We start from the raw sequence: 21,446 nt of genomic DNA on the forward strand, positions 1-21,446 counted from the left end.
GCCCCACTTGCTGGAACTCCCCTCATACAATGCTTCAGAAACTATACCCTGGGAATACAAGGAACTGATCCACATGGACAAAATGCCAACTGACAGTACTTCCTAACCCATCCTACCTCATACTGGTGAGTAGGAAGGCTGACTCTTATATCAATCAGCTTCAACCTTAGGCTTCTCCAACTAGTAGCCCAGAGAGAAACACAAAAATTGGAAGGGATACAAGAACTCTGGAACAATTTTATAAGACCAAACTTGAGAATCACTGGGATAGAAGAGAACATGGAGATACAAACTAAAGGCATAAAGAACATTTTCAATGTGATAGTTATGTAACACTTTTCCCACATCATAAATGAGATAGACATCCACATATAGGAGGCTTACAGGACTCCAAATAGACCTAGTCAAATAAGAAGCTCTCTGATACATATAATGATCAAAATGCCTAACAAAGAAAATAAGGAAAAATATGAAAAGCCATGAGAAACATCAGTCACATTTAGAAGCAAACTAATAAGGCTTACTTCTGATTTCTCAGCTCAGACCCTAAAATCAAGGAGGGACTGGAATGAAATATTCTAATCCCTAAAAGAAAACAACTGCCTGCCAAGGTTACTACACCAAGCAAAGCTCAGTTTCAAATTCAAGGGAGAAATAAACTGCCCAGAGAGTAATTGGCAAAAGTCCCAAACAGAGGAAATTCAATAGTAGAATAATCCACTTAATGAGAATCAAGACAAGGATAAAATATAGCAAAAAAATCAAAATGGCTGGAAACCATAAACACATATTCATACTAACACTGAATGTTAATGGGTTCAACTCCCCAAAAGACAGATTTGCAGAATGGATCAAAAACAAGATTCAACTATATGCTGTTTATAACAGACTCATTTATAGGCAAGATACCCACAGGCTGAAGGTAAAAGGATGGCAAAAAAATATTCTATACATATGATCCAAGAAAACAAGCAGGAGTAGCTATTTGCATATCTGACAAAGTGATTTCAAGCAAAAATTAATCAGAAGGACAAATAAATCCACTACATCCTAGTAAAGGAAATAATACAACAAGAACATATAAAGATAATAAACATTTATGTCCTAATATCAATGCACCCAATTACATGGAAAAAATACTTCATGACATTAAATCCCACATGGACCTGAACACAATAATTCTGGGTGATGTCAATATACCCTTATCTCAATAGACAGGTCATCAAAACATAAAATCAACAAAGATATCACCAACCTATAACACTATAAATCAGACACACCTCATAGACACTCAGAATATTCCACCCCTATGTTGCTGAATTTACCTTCTCTAGCTGCACATGGAACTTTTTCCAAAATAGATCATATTCTAGGCCACAAAGCATGTTATGGTTTAGATTTGGTATCTCCCAAAAGCTCACATGTGAGACAATGGAAGAAGGTTCAGAGGAGAAATGATTGAGTTATAAGAGTCTTAGCCCAATCAGTGAATTAATCCCCTGATACGGATTAACTGAGTAATAACTAAAGTGGTAGGGTGAGGGTGTGACTTGAGGAGGTGGGAATTGGGGCATGGCTTTGGGGTACATATTTGTATCTGGCAAGGGGAAACCTCTCTCTCTACTTCCTGATCAACATGTGAGCTACTTCTCTCTGCTACACTCTTCACGAGTCCCAAGGACTGTCTATGGATTGAGAACTCTGAAACTGTAAGGCCCCACATAAATTTTTCCTCCACGACAGTTGTTGTGGTTAGGTCCTTTAGTCACAGTGGCAAAAAAGCAGACCAAAACAGAAATTGTTGGATTATTGCTGTGACTAACCTGGCTATGTGGTTCAGAAGCTTTTTGAGATTTTGGAATTGATGGGAGGAATTTTGAGATGCATAGCAGTGCAAACTCGAAATTCTTCAGATTGTTGTAAGTGGAGCTTAATGGCCAAGGTAATACTAAGCATGAAAATGAATCAGGAGGCAACATAATACCTGATCTGAAATTATACTACTGATCTGTCATAACAAAAACAGCATGGTATTAGCATCAAAATAGACACAAAGACCAATAGAACAGAATAGGAGATAAAGAGAAATCTTCATACATACAGCCATCTGATATTTCACAAAGGTGCCAAAAATATATTTTGTAAGTTTAGCCTTTTCAACAAATGATGCTGGGAAAACTGGATACTATATGAATAAAAAAGAGGTTACTCCTATCTCTTACCCTGCTCAAAACTCAAATCAAAATAGACCAAACACACAGGAATTGGACCAAAAACCTTGCAAGTGCTAAAACAAGGTCATCACTTCATAATCTACGTGCTGGCACCAATTTCCTTAACAAGATCCCCAAAATGCAGGAAATGAAGAATCAGGAAGTGGGATGCTATCAAACTAAAAAGCTTCTGCACAACAAAGGAAAGGATTAAGGCATGAAGAGAGAGTCTACAGACTGGGAGAAAATCTTGGCCAGCTACTCCTCCATTAGGGGATTAATAACCATTATATACAAAGAACTTAAAAAACTTAACCCTCAGAAAACAAATAACCCAAGCAAGAGAACTAAACAGAAACTTCTCAAAAGAAGAAACACAAATGGCCAATAAATGCACAAAAAAATGTTCAACATTTCTAGCAATTAGGGAAATGCAAATCAAAACTACGCTAAGCCTTCATCTCACTCTAGTCAGAATGGCAATGACCAAGGAGATGAACAACAATAAAGCTGGTGAAGTTGTAGGGGAAAAGATACACTTGCAAATTGTTGGTGAGACTGTAGACTAGTACAACCACTTTGGAAAGCAGTATGGAGATGCTTTAAAAACCTAGGGATGGAACTACCATATGATCCAGCTATCTCACTCCTTGGTATTTCTCCCAAAGATCTAAAATTAACATACTACAGTGATACAGCCACATCATGTTTATAGCTAAATTATGGAATCAACCCAGATGCCCATCAATAGGTAAATGGATTAAGAAATATGATATATAATGTGTGTATATATATCTGTACATATGTTCATATGTGCTATATATACATACATACACACACAATAGAGTTTTACTCAGCCGTAAAAAAGAATGAAAATATGCCATTTGTCAGTAAATGAATAGAAATGGAGAATATCATGCTAAGTGAAATTAGCCAAACTCAGAAACTCAAAGGTCAAATGTTTTCTTTCATATGCAGAAGAGTAAAATAAAGAAAGAAAGAGGGAAAGGACAGGGTAACATAAGAACCAATCAAATATAAATTAATAGCCAAGTGAAAGATGTCTAGTAGAGTAGAGAAAGGAGAATGGGAGAGGGGAAGGAGGATAGGAGGGCAAAGGGGGAGAAAAAGGGGGATCATGAACTGAAATCAATTTCCAGGCATGTATGAGTTTGTTGGGATGAACCCAACCACTACGTATAACTATAAAGCTCAACTTTAAAAAAAAGAAAAAGGGAAAAAAAGATTCTTGAGAAATATTTAAGAATAAATTCTTTTAAAATTAGTAACTAGAGGTAGTAAAAACTTTTCAAATAGCCAAACATAATTCATATATTTAAAAGACAAAAGCCAAAATGTAAAATATAAGTACAAATAGTTTGCAAATAGAAGAGGCAAAAGAAGAATATATTAGTTTTATAATAATTATAAATGAAAATACTCGTGATTAAAAGAGATTCTCAGACTGGTTTAACAAACAAAACTAATATATAAATAAATTATCTATAAGAAACACATTAAAAATAAAATGACACCAAAAGCAAAAATGTTGCAAAGATATATTAGGCATATATAAATAAAATTAATACAGTAGTGGCCCTTTTCTTCTGAATCAAAATGCCATAGTAGTAAAAATAGTGATTAAATTAACAACTGGGCTTTTATGGTAGGCAAAGAAGAAAGAGGTTTTTTTAAAAAGTGCAATAAACTAAGCAATAGACTCATTTTCATTTACAGACAAATCTGATGGATATCATTATGGTTTCACAGGTAATTTTTGGACCCTTCTAGTACTCCCAAACTTGTGGACAAAACTAGAAATAAAGCACTCAAATGTGGCTAAAATATTAACAATCTGGTAATTTTATATTGATTAAAACTATCCTCACTGAAGATTATTTTATTAGATTTAGACTCCTGGGGGTCACACTCTTTCCCCCCTTCAAATGGTGTACAGAGAAATGGTATAAGGTAAGGAAAGTCTCACTATATTAGATATTAGATGCCAAATACTATTTTAAGTACTTCACATTAACTAATTTGATCCTTGAAACATTCCTATGAGGTATATATTCTTATTTTGCTATTTTTCAAATAAAATACTGTACAGAATTAGAGGATATACAAATCAATGGAACAAAAAAGAGAGCCTATGAACAAATATGTAGACATATATACTGTACACATATGTGCATCTGCACATATACATGCATGCAAGTGTGTGCATACACATTTATATTATACCCAAGAGGAGCTCAAAAATCAGTGGAAGGGGATTACTTAGGAAATGATCCAAGTCAGTTAGTTCTTCAAACCTAGCTGTGTACTAAAATCAGTCATGCTGTTTTAAAAAAAATATATATATATATGCAAGCTGAGGTTCCACTGCAAAAAAATCATATATCAATAGCTCTTGGACATCTGTAAGTTTTATTCAGCTCCCCCACCATGAGTCTCGCTTTGGGATTTTTACTTTTAAATCATATACTACATTCTTTTTAAATTATTATTGTTTGTTACTAATTCCTAAGTTAATTGCATTTTAGAGAGTGATTATAGCTTATTGTTATCAATGGTTTGGATGTTTCGGGAACTTGCAATACAAAAATTTCACACATGGTCCATTTTTTTAAAGAACTAATATGTCATTGATAAAAATGCATTTTCTTGCCAGGCACAGTGGAACATTCCTGTAATCTCAGTGGCTTGGAAAGCTGAGGCAAAAGGATCACAAGTCCAAAGCCAGCCTCAGCAAGTTGGTGAGGCCCTGAGCAACTCAGCAATACCTGTCTCAAGATTAAAAATTTTAAAAAAGCTATGAATATGGCTCAGTGGTTGAGAGGCCCTGGGTTCAATCCCTGGTACCAAAAAACAAACACACAAAACAACAACAACAACAAAACATATTCTTTGACTCTCAAACTTACTGTTTCAGGTGTATCTTCTATAGGTGAATTAAAAAAAATCTAATCTGAAACTGATATTAAACCTCTGTCTTTTTACCCTGGGTTATACACTCATTTTTTCCATGTCTTTCCCTCTGCTGTTATTTCTTCACAGTTATCTTTCAGCTCCATTCGTCTCTCCAATATGCTGATTAGTATATCCTTTGAGTTTATTTCAATATCTGTACTTTTTTAATTTCTGAAAGGTTTTTTCTAACCTAATAATTTTATCATATTTTTTGCCTGCTCATATTTCTGACTCCATTATTTATTTCTTAAAACATTTCATAAGTAGTAACTTTGTAGTAATTTAATATACTGTGTCAGATAATTCCTATGTATGAATTATTTGTATGTCAAATCTGTTTTGCTATTTCTGGTGACCCATTCTCCCAGTGATTCATAACTTTGTGTATTTGACAATCTTTAATTGTGATCTTAATGTCTATTCATAGAAGCTTTGTATTAATTTCTTCCAGGATCCTGGGTGCTACCTACCTGAGATCACCTTGTCCAACTTGAATAGGACCAAAGCCCTGTAGAAGTCTCTGATTCTGCTTCCCTAATCTGAGTCTTGCTCAAAGTTGATATTCTCGATGGCAATGTTGATACAAACATTTATGTTCAGAGTGGCTTAACCATTTATGTTTGCTTGCTATTCACAATTCATCTTAGTAAGTATTCACAATTAAAGATTGTCAGGCAGAATCAGGGGACTTGGGCCTATTGGATGTTTTCTTACTCCTTTTGGGCTTAGCAATGTACTGAAAATATATTTTCTAAAGGATCTAAAGTGTGGCAAAAAGAAAAGCCCTTTGAAATGTCTTGTCAACTATACTTTGAAAGCAGAAAATATCCATTTAATTTAAAATTAATTTTGAGCTTGGTAGCTCACACTTGGAATCTCAGCAAATGAGAAGGCTAAGACATGAAGACTGCAAGTTTGAGAACAGCCTCAGCAATTTAAAGGGGCCTAAGCAAACTAATGAGATCATGACTCACAATAAAAAATAAAAAGGAGTTTGCAGTCATGGTGCCAGTTGAAGCTTCAATCATCTGAAGGCTTGACTGAGGCTGGAGGATCTGCTTCCAAGTCCACTCATTTGGCTATGAGCCATAGGCTTCAGTTCTTTACTAAATATGCCTCATTTCTTAATCCATGTTTTTTCTCATCCCAAATGCTTATGTCTACACCAACCCCCTGTCAATCTATGCTTCGTCCCCACTAAAATAATAGGAAACATAGATTAAGATTTTTATGTAGTTTAGCTTATTACTCTGACCTGTCTTGTGTGTGTTTAAATATTATCTAAACCTCATTGTAGATAAAATGCCATTTTGATCTACAATGTTATCATCTGGCCCTGTGAAACTGTGAGAAAATTTACACAGGCAAGCTGCTGCAATATTTATTAAAGTAGAGGTTTCATCAAGAATTTGATCATTGTTTACCTGAAAATACCAAGGTAGCAGCTCAATACTATGGCCCAGCTAAAGAAAGGGTTTCAGTAAGAACTTACTATCATTTGTCAGAAAACCCACACAGGAGAAATCTAACCATTAACAAAGCTTGCAGTTAGATTGGTTCCTCATAAGCAAGTCATAAAGTCCATTTGGTAAATGAACCTGTTAACTGAACTAGCTATGAGAACCGTGGGTAGGAAAGACAGCCCCAAACTTCACTGAATCTTACAAGGGCCCACGATTCCTCATATCCTGAGCTCTCTCTGACAACTTCCCTGCAGCCCCATGTAACTGGTCTGGGTCCAGTGTCTCCCCTTTGGGTTACCAGAAAACTCTGCTCTTCCCTTCACATTGACACTTGGACTACTGACTTTCATGTTTACCCCACCAACCAATTTGCTTCTTGATGGGAGAGACAGACATGTCCTAGATAATCAGTCTTTCTTGAATATTCAGCTGAATGCCTTCTTACCTTACACAGTTTGCTAAATTCAACACAGTCAGTTGCTTCAAAGGCGAAAGCGACTTGAGGCTGCCATCAGTTAGTCCCTTACAGTCCACCATGTAAATGTGATTGATATTTGGATAATTCTTGTCTATAAATTTGAAACATGCATCGGTAATCCTTTTATTTCCTGTTTAAAAGAAGAAAAAACAAATACTGTATACATAATGCCACAAGAAAAAAAGTAAAACATAACGTTGAACCACATTTTTGATATCACAGACCTTCAAATCGAATCTTTCTGAGGTCACAAGTAGAAAGAGCTTTGAAAGCGCAGTCAGAGATATGTGGTGAACCAATGAAAACCACTGATGTAATACTTTGGCACTTCTCAACTAAAGCCTTTAAGAAGAAAGAAAGATGATTAAATAAATTAAACATAGTATATAAACAAATTTACCAAGGCAGTGATGTCATTTTTTCTCTATATATTTACAGAGACACAGCACCTTTTAAATTTCCCTAATTTCAAAGAAAATGGGATTTTTTCAACATATTTTAATATGCTCACATTTGAGTAATGCAGAGGAATCAGAATTATATCATGTTTCAAGATTATGAGAAAATGAAATGCTGGAAAAAATTTGGCAGTTTAACATAGAAGATTAAATTGAAACTAAGCAAGCTTGGACCTGGTTAGTACTTGGGTAGGAAAATTAAAATTAAATTTTTAATTTAGGCTACAATAGCACTGAAACAAAAATATCCTAACTGTGAAGCAAGGTTTCTTACGATTTTTAAGGATTTAAATTTAAATGTTCAAATGTTTCTGGAGGGGTGTGTGTATGTGTGTTTAAATTTTTAAATTATTTTCTTACTATTAATTAAAATGAAAAGTCAATTTACATTTTTCAGTAATTCAAGCCATTATCTAATGAGACTGAGAAGAAAATGCACTTTCCACTACCTACTTTTACACAGTTGTCCGTCAGAGTTGGCATATCATTGATGGTCAGATGCATAACTTTAGAGCAGCTGTTTGCAATGTTCCTGAAGCCTTGGACTGAAATCTGAATTGCACAGAGTAAAAATTTTAAATGGAAATCACAAGAGAACCGATTAGTATGGCCTCTAACAAAACCCCAAGATATTAATAACCAAAGGTATGTCATCATTTTGTTGCTGTTTTAAAACTGAAACCATAAAAATATGGCACATATAACGGGAAGAGAGAATCCAGTCTTGATCTTTTCTTTATTATATAATGTTTTTAAGAGGTGAAATTCATATAATAGCAATTACTTAAATCATTTAATCATTCATAATGTTGTGCAAACACCACCTGTATCTAGTTCCTAAAATTTTTCAGCAACCCAAAAGGAAACTCTGAAGTAGTTATCCCCTACAGGTGCCTCTTTTCTCAACCCTGGCATCACTGACCTGCCTTCTGTCTCTATAGATTGACCATCTGTGAACGTTTCATATAAATGGTATTGCACAGTGTGTGTCCTTTTGTACCTGACTTCTTTCACTTAGCATAATGGTTTTGAGACTTAACTACTCTGGAGCATGTATCAGCACCTCATTCCTTTTTATGGATTTATTACTTTTGCTAATAGTCTGTCACATGGATATATTACATTTTGTTGATCCATTTATCTGTTGATGACTATTTGGATTGTTTCCATATTTTGAACAGTTTTGCTGTGTGTGCACACCTATTTGCTTGAGTAGCAGTTTTCAATTCTTTGGGGTATGTCTAGGAATAGAATTGCTGAATTATGTAATTCTAAGTTACTTTTTAAAGGAAACACAAAAGTTCCTTCTACTGTGAATGTACCATTTTACATCCTTACCAACAATCTAATTTCTACAATTGCAAATGAAAGGTTTGAATTTCTCCACATCTTTACCAACACTTATTTTCCATTTTTTTTCCTCAAGAATTTTCTAGAGGATTTGAAGGGACACTTAACATTGTCATTTTAATTTACATATCCACAATAATAATAATATTGAGCATCTTTTCATTTGTTTATTAGCTATCTGTATATCTTCTGTGGGAAAATGTCTAAGTCTTTTGCCTATTTTTAAATTGGACTTTTTTGTTATTGAAGTGTAAGAATTCTTTATATATTCTGTATAATATACCCCTATCAGATAATGAGTTGGAATTATTTTTCCCATTCTGTAGATTGTTTTCTCATTTTAAAAAATGGTGTCTCTTAAGAATAAAAGTTACTTTTGTTGAGTCCAATTGATCTCTTTTTTTTTGTTCATGCTTCTGATATCATATCTAAGAATTCACTGTCAAATCTAATGTCATGAAGATTTACCCCCAATATTTTCTTCTAGGAGTTTTATCATTTTACCTCTTATATTTAGTTAATTTCTTTATTTGTGTGAGGTAGGGATCCAACTTGTACATTTTTTTGGCATGTACACATACAGTTGCCTAAGCACCAATTATTAAAGAGAATACTCTTTTTTCCCAAATTGTCTTGACACCCTTGTCAAAAATCAACTGACCATAAGTATATGGATTTCTAGATTCTCAATTTTATTCCATTGATCTGACTTATGTCTGTACATTGGTCTATATTCCATATGTCTGTACATATGCTAGTATTATACTCTTGAAAACTATAGCTTTATAGTACTGATTTTTTTTCTTTTCAGTTATCATTCTCTACATTAATGTGGATTGGCAGTGGTAGAAAGTGTTCAAAATATTGACTGATCAAAAGATCAAAATATTTGCCTATGATAAATAGCCTTAAAATAACTTGTTTTCTTAGGCTCTATTTCCTATAACAAATAGACATAGCTGGAACAGCAGATGGATGGCGTTCATTTAGTAATGAGAAACCGAAACTCTACCCAGGAGAAGATGGAAGGGGGACCCCCCCTCCCCCTGAAATGCTATCTTCACAAAAGCATGGCAGGGAGAATGAGATACAGCAGCTACAATGGACCTCTTGGGAGACCCTTGGAGACCTCAGGTCTCAACAAGGTTACTTCCAAGGTTCTGTCATCACAGCCTCCACCTATTTAAAATGACTAGTCAAAAGTTAGGGAACTTAGGACCACATCTTCAAAACAATCAAAATTCATCTCAAATGTCACTTCCTCAGGAAGTGTCCTTGACACTCAGATTAGAACAGACTGTCGCCATACCCTTAGGGTTAATTCCTCTCTACCCTAACTCCCAGAAGGGTATCTACAACATTAATCAAGTAATATTATTACATGAATAAGTAGGAGAATGTACAAATGAATTCAGAGAAATCTGAAAATATGGTAGGTTCTGTTGCCCAACAGACACTGACAATACCAGCACACAGTCAAAAAGACCAGGGAAGTTCTTGAAATCAGAGACAATCATGCAGACTTGAGTTGGAGAAGCTACAACCAGACTTTTGGGTATATGTATATTTCAGACAATTTTTCTAAAGAACCTTTTGGAAATTATACTTCTAAAACCTGAAAAAAAATGTATCTATTCTGGCCTAAGAATTAATCTTTGACAAAATTATCCTAAGGAAATAGAGTTTCACCCTGAAATTTATGGACAAGGATACAGTAATGCATGGGATACAGTAATGACAGGGATACATCCTGAGAAATATGTCCTTTAGATTTTGTCATTGTATGAACATCATAGTGTTCTGACATAAAATAAGATTGCTATAATATCACTATGAGATAGCTGTCTTATATTCAGTCCATGGTTAACCATAACATCATTATGCAGTGCATGGCTGCATTTATCACAGAATTATATAGTGGTAAAAAACTAACCCCAAACTAAAAATTAGAAATGCATTAACTAAACTATAGAAATCCATTTTATGGAGTGTAATACAGTTAATACAAATGTTTTGATAGAATAACTGAGATCATGACTAATTTAAAAAAAAAGTTGGTTACATAAAGTCTTGCTAATCAAAATGTGGTCCACAGACCACAGAATCAACAATTACCTGTGAGTTCATTAGAAATGCAGAAAATCAGCCCACCAACTACTGACTTGGAAGCTGCACTTGAATAGGATCCCCAGGCAATTAATTTGCACATTACAGCTTGAGAAGTACTAATCCAAAGGAAATAAGTAAGTAGAAAGAAGATATATCAGTCAGGGTCTTCTGAGAAACAAAACTAACTAGGTAGTATGTGGACATAGAGAGATTTTAAGGAATCAGTTCATGTGAAAACAGGCTTCTATATTAAAATTTTAAGGCAGGATTGCTTGCTCTTGGAGAAACTCGAGTCTTTACTTATAAGGAATAACTTACTGGATGAGTCTACCCACATTATGGAGTATAGCCTGCTTTACTCAAAGTCTAGCTGAAATGTTTATCAATCTAAAAAAATAAAGAAGACTTCACAGAAGAATCTAGATTGGTGTTTGACTAAATAACTTGACACAATTAGACTAGACAAAGTGGCACGGAAAACTAACCATCACAGACAGAAATGTACTACACCAAAATGTTAACAGTGATTATTTCTGAAGAATGGTAACTTTTGGAAAAGGGTAGCATGAAGAAGACCTTGGACCGTTTTTGAATCATACACTGCTACACACCTCTCTGGTGGGGAAACTCCAAGAATAAATGGCACATGACTGTTTCCTATAATCTGTGCATCTTATTTTCCCCCAAGAGATGATCCTATGTCATATTTTAAATTTCTTATTGTGTTGGACAACTATTAGGTAATGAATGAATTAAATTGAGGAATATGACAAAGACTGAGAAAGAGTGTAAAATTTGACTACAGGCAAGAATTTTTTTTTCATCTTTTTCTTTTGAGACTGTTTTTTACTAAATTGTCCAAGCTGGCCTTCAACTTGTGATCCTTTTGCCTCAGCCTTCCAAGTAGTATGCACAACTAGGCATAGGAAATACTGAAAATAATTCCAAGTAGAAGGTAACGCATAAGCAGAAAAAAAGCCATAGGAGTGCTGGCCTTGGATGAAGCAACAAAAACACTCCTAAATGATTAAGAGAAGTTTAGTAGGTAAGAAGTTAGGGAAAGCTAATGAAAGACTCCATAAAGCAAGAACAAGAGAGTTTGTATTGTATTAACATGGATTCTTGAGTAAATTTTCCATAAGTTCTCCCAGAGAAAAGTTCAGGGGAGATGAATGAACATATGAAATCATGGAGAGCAGAGGAGAAAATAATGCTGGATTCGGAGTCAGCAGAGCTGGGATTGAGTCTCATTCTGCCTCTTTCTCATTTGTAACCAAGTGAACTAAACTACTCCAACTCTGTTTCCTGTTTATGAAACAGATATAGTATCTATTTTTAAGAGATTTCTTGAGAAAACAAAGTAGGCAATGTATATAAAAGTAGCTAGTCTGTACAATATCTGTCCATGTAATATCAGATATCACTTTTCCTGTTATTGTTCTTCTGGGCACAATTTGCTCCCGTAGAAAAGTCAAAAATCAAGAACCATGGGCAGAGGACCTTAAGAACTCATTGCAGTGCACTGCAAATAAAGAAATGATATTCAGAGAAGTTGTGTAATACAGATTCTTTATTCCTCACAGTGTGTTCCCAGGGCTAAAAAGAGGGTCTGATACAGAGTAGATAACATAAATGCAGAATGTATGGATAAATTGTCTTAAACCACACAGCGATGGCAGAGCCAAGGCCAGAGACTACCTCTTCCCATTGTGACATAGGACTCCAAAAACTGTTGTTTTTGACAATACTTGAGAGTTCTACCACTTTATCCCAGGCCCTAGTCCCATTCTGTCTGCACTGGTATGTGAAACAATGGCTTCCACAAAATAAACAAACAAGATTTTCATTCTTAATGTCTTAGAAACACATTCATGACAACACATGTTTTATTGCATTCAAATGCACAAGATTTCCTGAACAAGGGGAAAAAAATGATAGCAACGAGCAACCACAGCTGGGTGATTCCTTGCATTGCAGCCAAAAATTTGGTGCTATCAACCAATAAGATTAGTTTCTAGAAAAGGGGGTGGAAGGAACCTCTGAGAAGAGACTTTTAGCTTTGTCCTGGCATGAAGTGCTTAGTTTCCCACAAAGTTTATATTAGAATATCCAAAAAGATGTTTGGCTAATATTTTATGACTCAAATATTCCTGCCAGAATCTTTTCACTCAAGCAATTAGTTGTGCTTTCTCTTCACTGAAATAACGAGGATAAAATCTGAAATTAAAATTTTCTCTTTAAAGGGAAAAAGCAAAATATTTTACCACTTTAAAATTCCAAGCCTCATCCCAGCTGATATCTGTGCATTTTCTGTGTAGGATTCTTTCTTTTTCTTTTTTTTTTTTTTGAGAGAGAATTTTTTTAATATTTATTTTTTAGTTCTCGGCGGACACAACATCTTTGTTGGTATGTGGTGCTGAGGATCGAACCCGGGTCGCACGCATACCATACGAGCGCGCTACTGCTTGAGCCACATCCCCAGCCCCAGGATTCTTTCTTAAAATACCTGGGATCTGAACTCTTTGTTGAGAAGTGACTTTGGCTTCCATTTTGCCACCAACTGGAGCCCTGCCACCTGGCCCTTTTCTGATTACGCCCTCACTGGTTGGAAAGTGGGGGAAACTGGCTTTGCCAGTGGTGTTCCAATCTCTAGGCCCACCAGATAGCTACTGTTCCTAATAGGGGCAAAAGAGCTTAGGTGATTCCATGAAAATTCTCTCCAGCAGCCTCTGAATGGGTCTCAAACCTTCAGCATGACGTGACAGAGTTGTCTGTAAAGGAAATGAGTTTTGTGTGAACCCCAAGAAATGAAGACCAAATTGCTGAGCACCAAGGTCCAGCTCACATCTCTCTGCCACTCTAAGGTGGCAAGAAGGAGGTAAGGATTTACAACACGGATGATAACATTTCATCAACCTTCTTCTTTCCACTTCTGTTTTACAAACAGTGTCTCTGAATCAGTCAGTTTGGCAACACAGAAAAGATGTATATACACGGGGCCAGACCCTCTATGACAGCAAGAAATATTCATCTTAGGTAGACATGGCCCGAGCTTCGTTCCTTTACCATTTCCAGCTGTTTCTCTCATTCTAACAGCACTGTATCCAATGACTAATGGGTAATGTAATGACTTTAGTCATATCCATATATCCTTCATGACCTCTTAGTGACCTTGAGCCTGGCTTAGCAAATAGAATGAATTACTGGAAAGAAAAGCTTTCCTCCAAAACACTATGAAACATTCTGTTTTATTGCATTCAAATGCACCCCAAGCATCTTCAATAGCAATATTTCCCATACTGTCTGTGCTAAGAGGGCTTGACAAGCTCTGAAATATTAGAAGGCTTGGTGATTGTCCTCTTGAGGTTCTGCCAATTCTCTTTGAACAATCCTATAGTTTCCAGGTCTATACATTCCTCCTGACTGCTCCTACTTCTACAGTCTAAAATTGTATCTGTTCACTAATGCCTTTCTACTCAGTAGCCCTCCCTGACTAACTCCAATAGGATGATATGGTAGTTAACTATGCACATGTTCAATATCTCTGGGGAGAAACATGGACAGCATCTTAGCATCATTGTATCCTTTATAGTAAACACAGTGCCTGATGCAGAGGATGGTGCAAGGATGCTTTGCAAATAGACCAAGTGGTTGTTGAACAAATTGTTTGTAGAATGTAAATTAGAATTAGTAGTTCTAAAGAGAATGGTGGTTGATACAGCCAGTTGTTAAAAACTAACATATTTATCTAAAAACATCATACAATCAAACGTAGAAAAAGTTTCATTTTCTGATGTGAGTGAGGAGCTAGAACACAACATGAGTGAAGCCTGCTGATGCCAGGAAGGCGAGTGTGCTGGCCAATGCGTGTGTGCACAATGACTCAGAGCTGCGACCTGCCAGAAGCAGGCTGGACCATCCTGAACTTTTGTCATTCTTGTCTAGGACACACTATCTTATTCTTTTCCTCACCAGTGGCCAAATGGCTCAGAGCTTCCCGTGGATTATAATGAAGCTTCATTTCTTTAAAATTTGAATCACAACCCTGTTATACTTCCTTCTTGCAACACAATGAGCCACAAAGCTAGAGTAGCAGGTTTGACTAGAGTAGCAGACTGGATGGTGGCTTTACAGCTACCACATGCTTCACCAAGTCCAAAGGCCAAAATAGAGTTTTGAGAACAATTCATGAAATTCTATGTGTAAGTCACTTCCCAAGATAGGGAACAGAGAAGACATTTAAGTAAGTATGGTTTTCAGAAAACATGAAACATTTTTTTCAAATCTTTTTTTCAGGAGTGGGAAACATGATCTTACTCTTCTGAGACTCATCATTTTGTCATCTGATTCTTCAAGATCTAAAAATTGATGCCAGATGTTTCAATTTTGCTACTTAATACAATAAAAATCTTTATATATCTTGACTACAAAGAGATTATATTAAGCTCGGGATGTTAAACAATAGGTGCTTGTTTCTTTATTTTTATTTTTTTAACTTGAGTTTCATTGATTCTTTTTAGTTATACATAATATTAGGATTCATTTTGACATAATCATAAGAGCATGGAATATAGTGTGCTCTAATTCAGTCCCTGGTACTTCTCCTTTACCTACCCTTCTCCATCCCCCTGTTCCGTTTCCTCTACTCTATTGATCTTTCCACTATTACAGTTTTTTTTTTCAAATTAGTGTCTTAATGGATACACATGATGGTGAGATTCAGTATAGAGTTATGTTCAAACTAATTATAAAAACCATTTAAATTCATACATCTTATTTACAAGATGGATCAAAAAGTTTTCATAGATTCTACAAGTTTTTTCAACACAAGTTGAAGTGTGGTTCACAAAGGACTATGTTAAAACATCCCTTTAACAGGGAAAACGAGGTACAAGAACTGAGCCAAAATAGCAGAAATGGCACTGTGATTTTTTTTCTGACTGGTTTTCCACTAGAACTCCTTATTAAATGACACTTAAGACTACATGGTATTTTTCAAGCCCAAAATGAATATTTTTTTCATGATATGCAATATAGCACTTCAAATGATAGTCTAGTGGTTAACTGTCTGGTCTTTAGTATTAGATGGATGGAGGTTCTAGCCTTGGCTAGACATTTTCTGTGTGATTTTAAGCAAGTTACTCCCCTATTTTAGCTCATGCTACTTGTGAGTATAAGTTAAATTTGAATGTTAAAATTTTTGATTGTTTAATTTTCAGGAACTGCATAAGTCAGCTGTGAAACACAGCCCTTTAAAAATTAAACCATATAAACTTAAAATTATGTAAGTTGTATTAAAAACAAAGGTAATGCATACTTAAACTCATCACTCTTATTTTTCCACATTACCATTATCTGTGCTTTTGAGAATATTTATGTCTATCATATCTCCATGGTGAAAATATTATATAACGGTGCTGCTACACAGCTCCCTGCAACTCCCTGTTCAGTGACCTCTAGATGGTGACTTCAAACAGGCCATGGTGAGAGTATTTACACTATGGATTCAGCAAATATTAATATCCTGCCCTTTATTATTCCCTAGAATATAGGAAAATGAAATCAATCAAATATAAGTGCATTATGACTTTGAATTTAAATATTACAAATTCATTTTGATACATAATCTGCTCATTCAAAACTAGTTTAGCTGATCAAGTATCTTTTATTATTTTATAGAATTAACCTTTATTGATAAACTCCTAAATCTATACCTCTACTCCCAGCTCCATTCCAAGCACCAGACTTCTACTTTCAAGTAATTCTTGTCATTTACACCCAGATATATCACAAGAACTCAAAATTCAGCCTTGACAAATAAAAACCTTTATTCTTTTCTCCCAATCTTGCTCCTTCTGTGGTTATGGTTGGTCACCATATAGAAAACCAAAAATCCTACAGTTGAAAAAAAAAGGCTCAGAGATCATCTAGCCCAGCCTAGCCATGCTACAGATGAGGGAACTGAGGCAGAAAAAAACAAGTAACTCTCCAAGGTTACACAACTGGTCCGTGGCACAGTAGGATGACCAGATTCCAGGTCTCCTGAATTCAGTTTGGGCTCTTTTCACCATCCCACTGCCTTCTGATGCATGAAAAGAAAGAAAAAGGGAGAGAAGGAGGGAGGAAGAAAGAAAGGAGAGAGAGAGAGAGAGAAAGGGAAATCCCTTCCCAGTCTAGCTTTGCTAATGCAATCTTTATTCAATTTGGCTAGTATACTTGTCCCTGGACATGCCTGTGTGGCTTTCTCCCACCTCTACCACAAACCCCAGGGGTGAACAAATAAGACCTTCCATGAGCTCGGCCTCTATGAAAGGGAAGATTGGAATTCATGTAGCCAGGAACGAACTGAAATGACCTTGGAATCTTTCAGTTTGCAGTTTGCACAACCTTTCTTTAAGTTTCATGGGTCCCAGAGAGATTTAACACTGTAATTGATAAACCGTTACTATTGCATCTGAGTATTAGAATCATTTGAACATTTCTGGGATGTAGTCTGTTTTCATTGTTGTTTATTTTTGTGTAGCAACTGAAATATGACTGATGAAAAATACTTTCACTTTGTATTCCATAGTTTCCTAGGCTCTTTTCTTCTTCAAATTTGAAGAAATGTTACACTCAACCCTTTACAAGAAGAGATCATCACACCCTGCTCCAGAATAGGTGGGCAACTTCTAAGCAACCAAACAAATCTCCTGTGCTTCCATCTGAAGCACCTGGCTAGTCATGCCCTGAAATTCTCTGTAGTCTCATTCACTCATTGATTCATCAAACACTGATCACAGTCCTACCTTGACATGAATAGTATTATGTGCTAAGGATACCTATTTGCAGCTAAACAAGGTATCATTCCTGCCAGCAAGGCACTCACACTGGAGAGGGCAGCAGACCACTGAATACATAGAGACTGCTTATGAAAGGTACAATAGTCAAAGGATGCACAGGTCATAACCCAGATGGGAAGGTTATGATTGAGCAGAGTCTCAAAGGATAGTTTCAAGTTAGCATCGTGAATAGGAGAGAGGGATGGTATGGAGATGTCTAGGCAGAGGACAAAAGAACCTAGTGAAACAATTGAGACTGGAAATGAAGAAAGCGGGGTGGGCTCAAAAGCAGAAAACTCACAGAAAGCTCTCCTACTGTCCCTTTAATTATTCAGAAGCTGCATGTGCAAACCTGAACATTGGTCCAAATTCCCTACTCTTCATCTGGCTCCTTCTCCCATTCCATGTTCAGAATTGTAGCTTTCTGAGCATTTGGGTTTCAGTCTGAATTTGGCTTGGACACAGCTGTCCTTCCCAGCATGTCTGTGGTTATTCCACGCCCAGCTTCCTGCACAGTACCATAACTCTGTGTTATGCACATGAATCTGTAGAGAAAGTAGCTACTCCAAGTTAATGGCAACAGGAGACTCCCTGGAGTTACACAAACAGAGCAGAGGTTAGTGGGGAGCAAGAACCAGGAATCTGGATATTAGGGCTCTATCTGAAGTGTGAGGAGTAAAAATTTGTTCCCAGGATGTAGGTTCCCTATTTACCTCTCTTATTGTTTCTCTTGCTGAGAAAAAACTTTTTAGTTTAAGTAAGTCCCATTTGTTTATTCTTGTATTTAACTCTTGGGCTATGGGCGTCCTATTAAGGAATTTGGAGCCCGACCCCACAATATGTAGATCGGAGCCAACTTTTTCTTCTATCAGGTGCAGAGTCTCTGATTTGATATCTAGCTCCTTGATCCATTTTGAATTAACTTTAAAGAACTCAAAAAATTAAACAATAAGATAACAAACAACCCTATCAACAAATGGGCCAAGGACCTGAACAGACACTTCTCAGAGGAGGACATACAATCAATCAATAAGTACATGAAAAAATGCTCACCATCTCTAGCAGTCAGAGAAATGCAAATCAAAACCACCCTAAGATACTATCTCACTCCAGTAAGATTGGCAGCCATTATGAAGTCAAGCAACAATAAGTGCTGGCGAGGATGTGGGGAAAAGGGTACACTTGTACATTGCTGGTGGGACTGCAAATTGGTGAGGCCAATTTGGAAAGCAGTTTGGAGATTCCTGGGAAAGCTGGGAATGGAACCAACATTTGACCCAGCTATCGCCCTTCTCGGTCTATTCCCTGAGGAACTTAAAAGAGCATACTATAGGGATACTGCCACATCAATGATCATAGCAGCACAATTCACAATAACTAGACTTTGGAATCAACCTAGATGCCCTTCAATAGATTAATGGATTAAAAAACTGTGGCATTTATACACAATGGAGTATTACACAGCACTAAAAAACGACAAAATCATGGATTTTGCAGGGAAATGGATGGCATTAGAGCAGATTATGCTAAGTGAAGCTAGCCAATCCTTAAAAAACAAATGCCAAATGTCTTCTTTGATATAAAGAGAGCAACTAAGATCAGAACGGGGAAGAAGAGCATGAGGAAAAGATTAACATTAAACAGAGACGAGTGCAGGGAGAGAAAGGGAGAGAGAAGGGAAACTGTATGGAAATGGAAGGAGACCCTCATTGTTACACAAAATTACATATAAGAGTTTGTGAGGGAAAAGGGGAAAAAAAACAAGGGAGAGAACTAAACAACAGCAGATGGGGTAGAGAGGGAAGATGAGAGGGAAGGGGAGGGGGGATAATAGGGGATAGGAAAGGTAGCAGAATACAACAGTCATTAATATGGTATTATGTAAAAATGTGGATGTGTAACCGATGTGATTCTGCAACTTGTATTTGGGGTAAAAATGGGAGTTCATAACCCACTTGAATCAAATGTATGGAAGATGATATGTCATGAGCTTTGTAATGTCTTGAACAACCAATAAAAAAAAAAAAAGAACCAGGAATCACTACCCTCCCAAATGGCACTTTCTCATGTACAATAGAATAGATTTGTTCTCTCCAATAAAACTCTTAATTCTACCCACATTTTCCATTTTGGGGTTTTGAGAGAAACATGAACTTATTTTAGAAAGCTCTGAAATTTAACTAATGTGGATCTATTTGGAGCATTTTAACTGTGCCTTTTTATCCATTTATTCAGTTATTCATGGGAACAGTTGAAGAAAGACTTAGAGGAAGTTAACCATACAGATATCTGCAGAAAGAACATTCCAGGCAGGGAGAACAGCCACTAAAAACTCTTAAGGTGGGAGCTTGCCCCCCACTTTTTTTAAAGAACAGTAAGACAGCCAATGTGGCTGGAATAAAGTTGGCAAGAAGGAGAGTCAGAGAAATGATGTCAGAGAGGCAACTAGAGGACAAGGCAGATTACAAGGGGACTTCTAGGTCCTCCCAAGGCTTTTCTTTTATTGAGTCAACAGGAAGCCTTGCCAGGTATTTGAGCAGAGGAAGGACATTGACGTGGGTTTCAAATGATAATTCTACATACTGTGATGAGAGCACACTTCTACAGGGCCACCTGGACTGGAGTGGTGGCTGTGGAGACACTGAGAGGTGGTCAGATCCTGGATGGATTTTGCTGGAAGAGTTAACTGGAGGGCTGGGGTTGTGGCTCGCATATAGAGCACTCACCTAACATGTGTGAGGCCCTGGGTTCAATCCTCAGCACTACATAAAAATACATAATAAAATAAAGGTACTGTGTCCAACTACAACTAAAAAATAAATATTAAAAAAAAAGAGTCAACTGGACTTTCTAACAGAATGGATGTTGGAAGGAAAGGAATTGGGGTTGGGGAAGTGATTAAAGGGTGACATTTGCTATAAGAAAATACCACAAACTGGAGGGTTTAAACAACAGAAATTCATTCTCTCGTAGTTTTGGAGGCTTGAGATTTGAGATCAAGGTGTCCATAGATTTGACTCCTCTGAGAGCTCTGAGGAAAGGATTTGTTCCTAGGCCTCTCTTCTTGGTGACTGTCCTCATGTTCACAATGTTCTCACTGTATGCTTGAGTCCCTGTCTGATTTTTATTTTTTATAAGGACATCTAATCATATTGGATTATGGGCCCACACTTGATGACTTCATCTTAATTGCATCTGCAGTGACCTGTGTTTGAGGTACTGGTGGTTAGGATATCAACATATAAATTTTTGGGGAACACACAATTCAATATATAACAGATGACAAAAATTTTGGGCCTAAGCAATTATAAAGATGCAGCTACCATTAACTAAAATGGGAAAGACTGTGGTGGAGCAAGGAGTTATTTTTAGACTTTTTTTTTTAAGGTATGAGTCCAGAATTTGAGAAAGAAGTTTGGGTTGGACTTCTTTCATATATATGAGATTATATAGTATACAATAAACTTCTATATACATAAATTATACACAAATATGTGTGTAGATATGCATATGGGCATAAATATATATGCAAATATATAAGTGTATATGTGTATATGATTTTATATGTTCATGTGTATATA

At 36.3% G+C, this 21,446-nt stretch overlaps 1 protein-coding gene across 1 annotated transcript in view; it reads right to left on the reverse strand.

Moving 5' to 3' along the window:
* Nucleotides 1-21,446, reverse strand: part of FBXL13 (F-box and leucine rich repeat protein 13) — a gene marked incomplete at its 5' end in the record, with an annotated part of 221,317 nt that overhangs the window by 59,626 nt on the left and 140,245 nt on the right. Inside the window, 3 exons of the mRNA XM_081283294.1 lie at nt 7,095-7,257; nt 7,352-7,469; nt 8,039-8,137. Coding sequence (XP_081139420.1) covers nt 7,095-7,257; nt 7,352-7,469; nt 8,039-8,137 — 380 coding nt within the window. The remainder of the gene's footprint in view (nt 1-7,094; nt 7,258-7,351; nt 7,470-8,038; nt 8,138-21,446) is intronic.

This window comes from Spermophilus citellus, assembly GCF_964194105.1.
Source record: "Spermophilus citellus genome assembly, chromosome: 3".
In the NCBI taxonomy this organism is placed as follows: domain Eukaryota; kingdom Metazoa; phylum Chordata; class Mammalia; order Rodentia; family Sciuridae; genus Spermophilus; species Spermophilus citellus.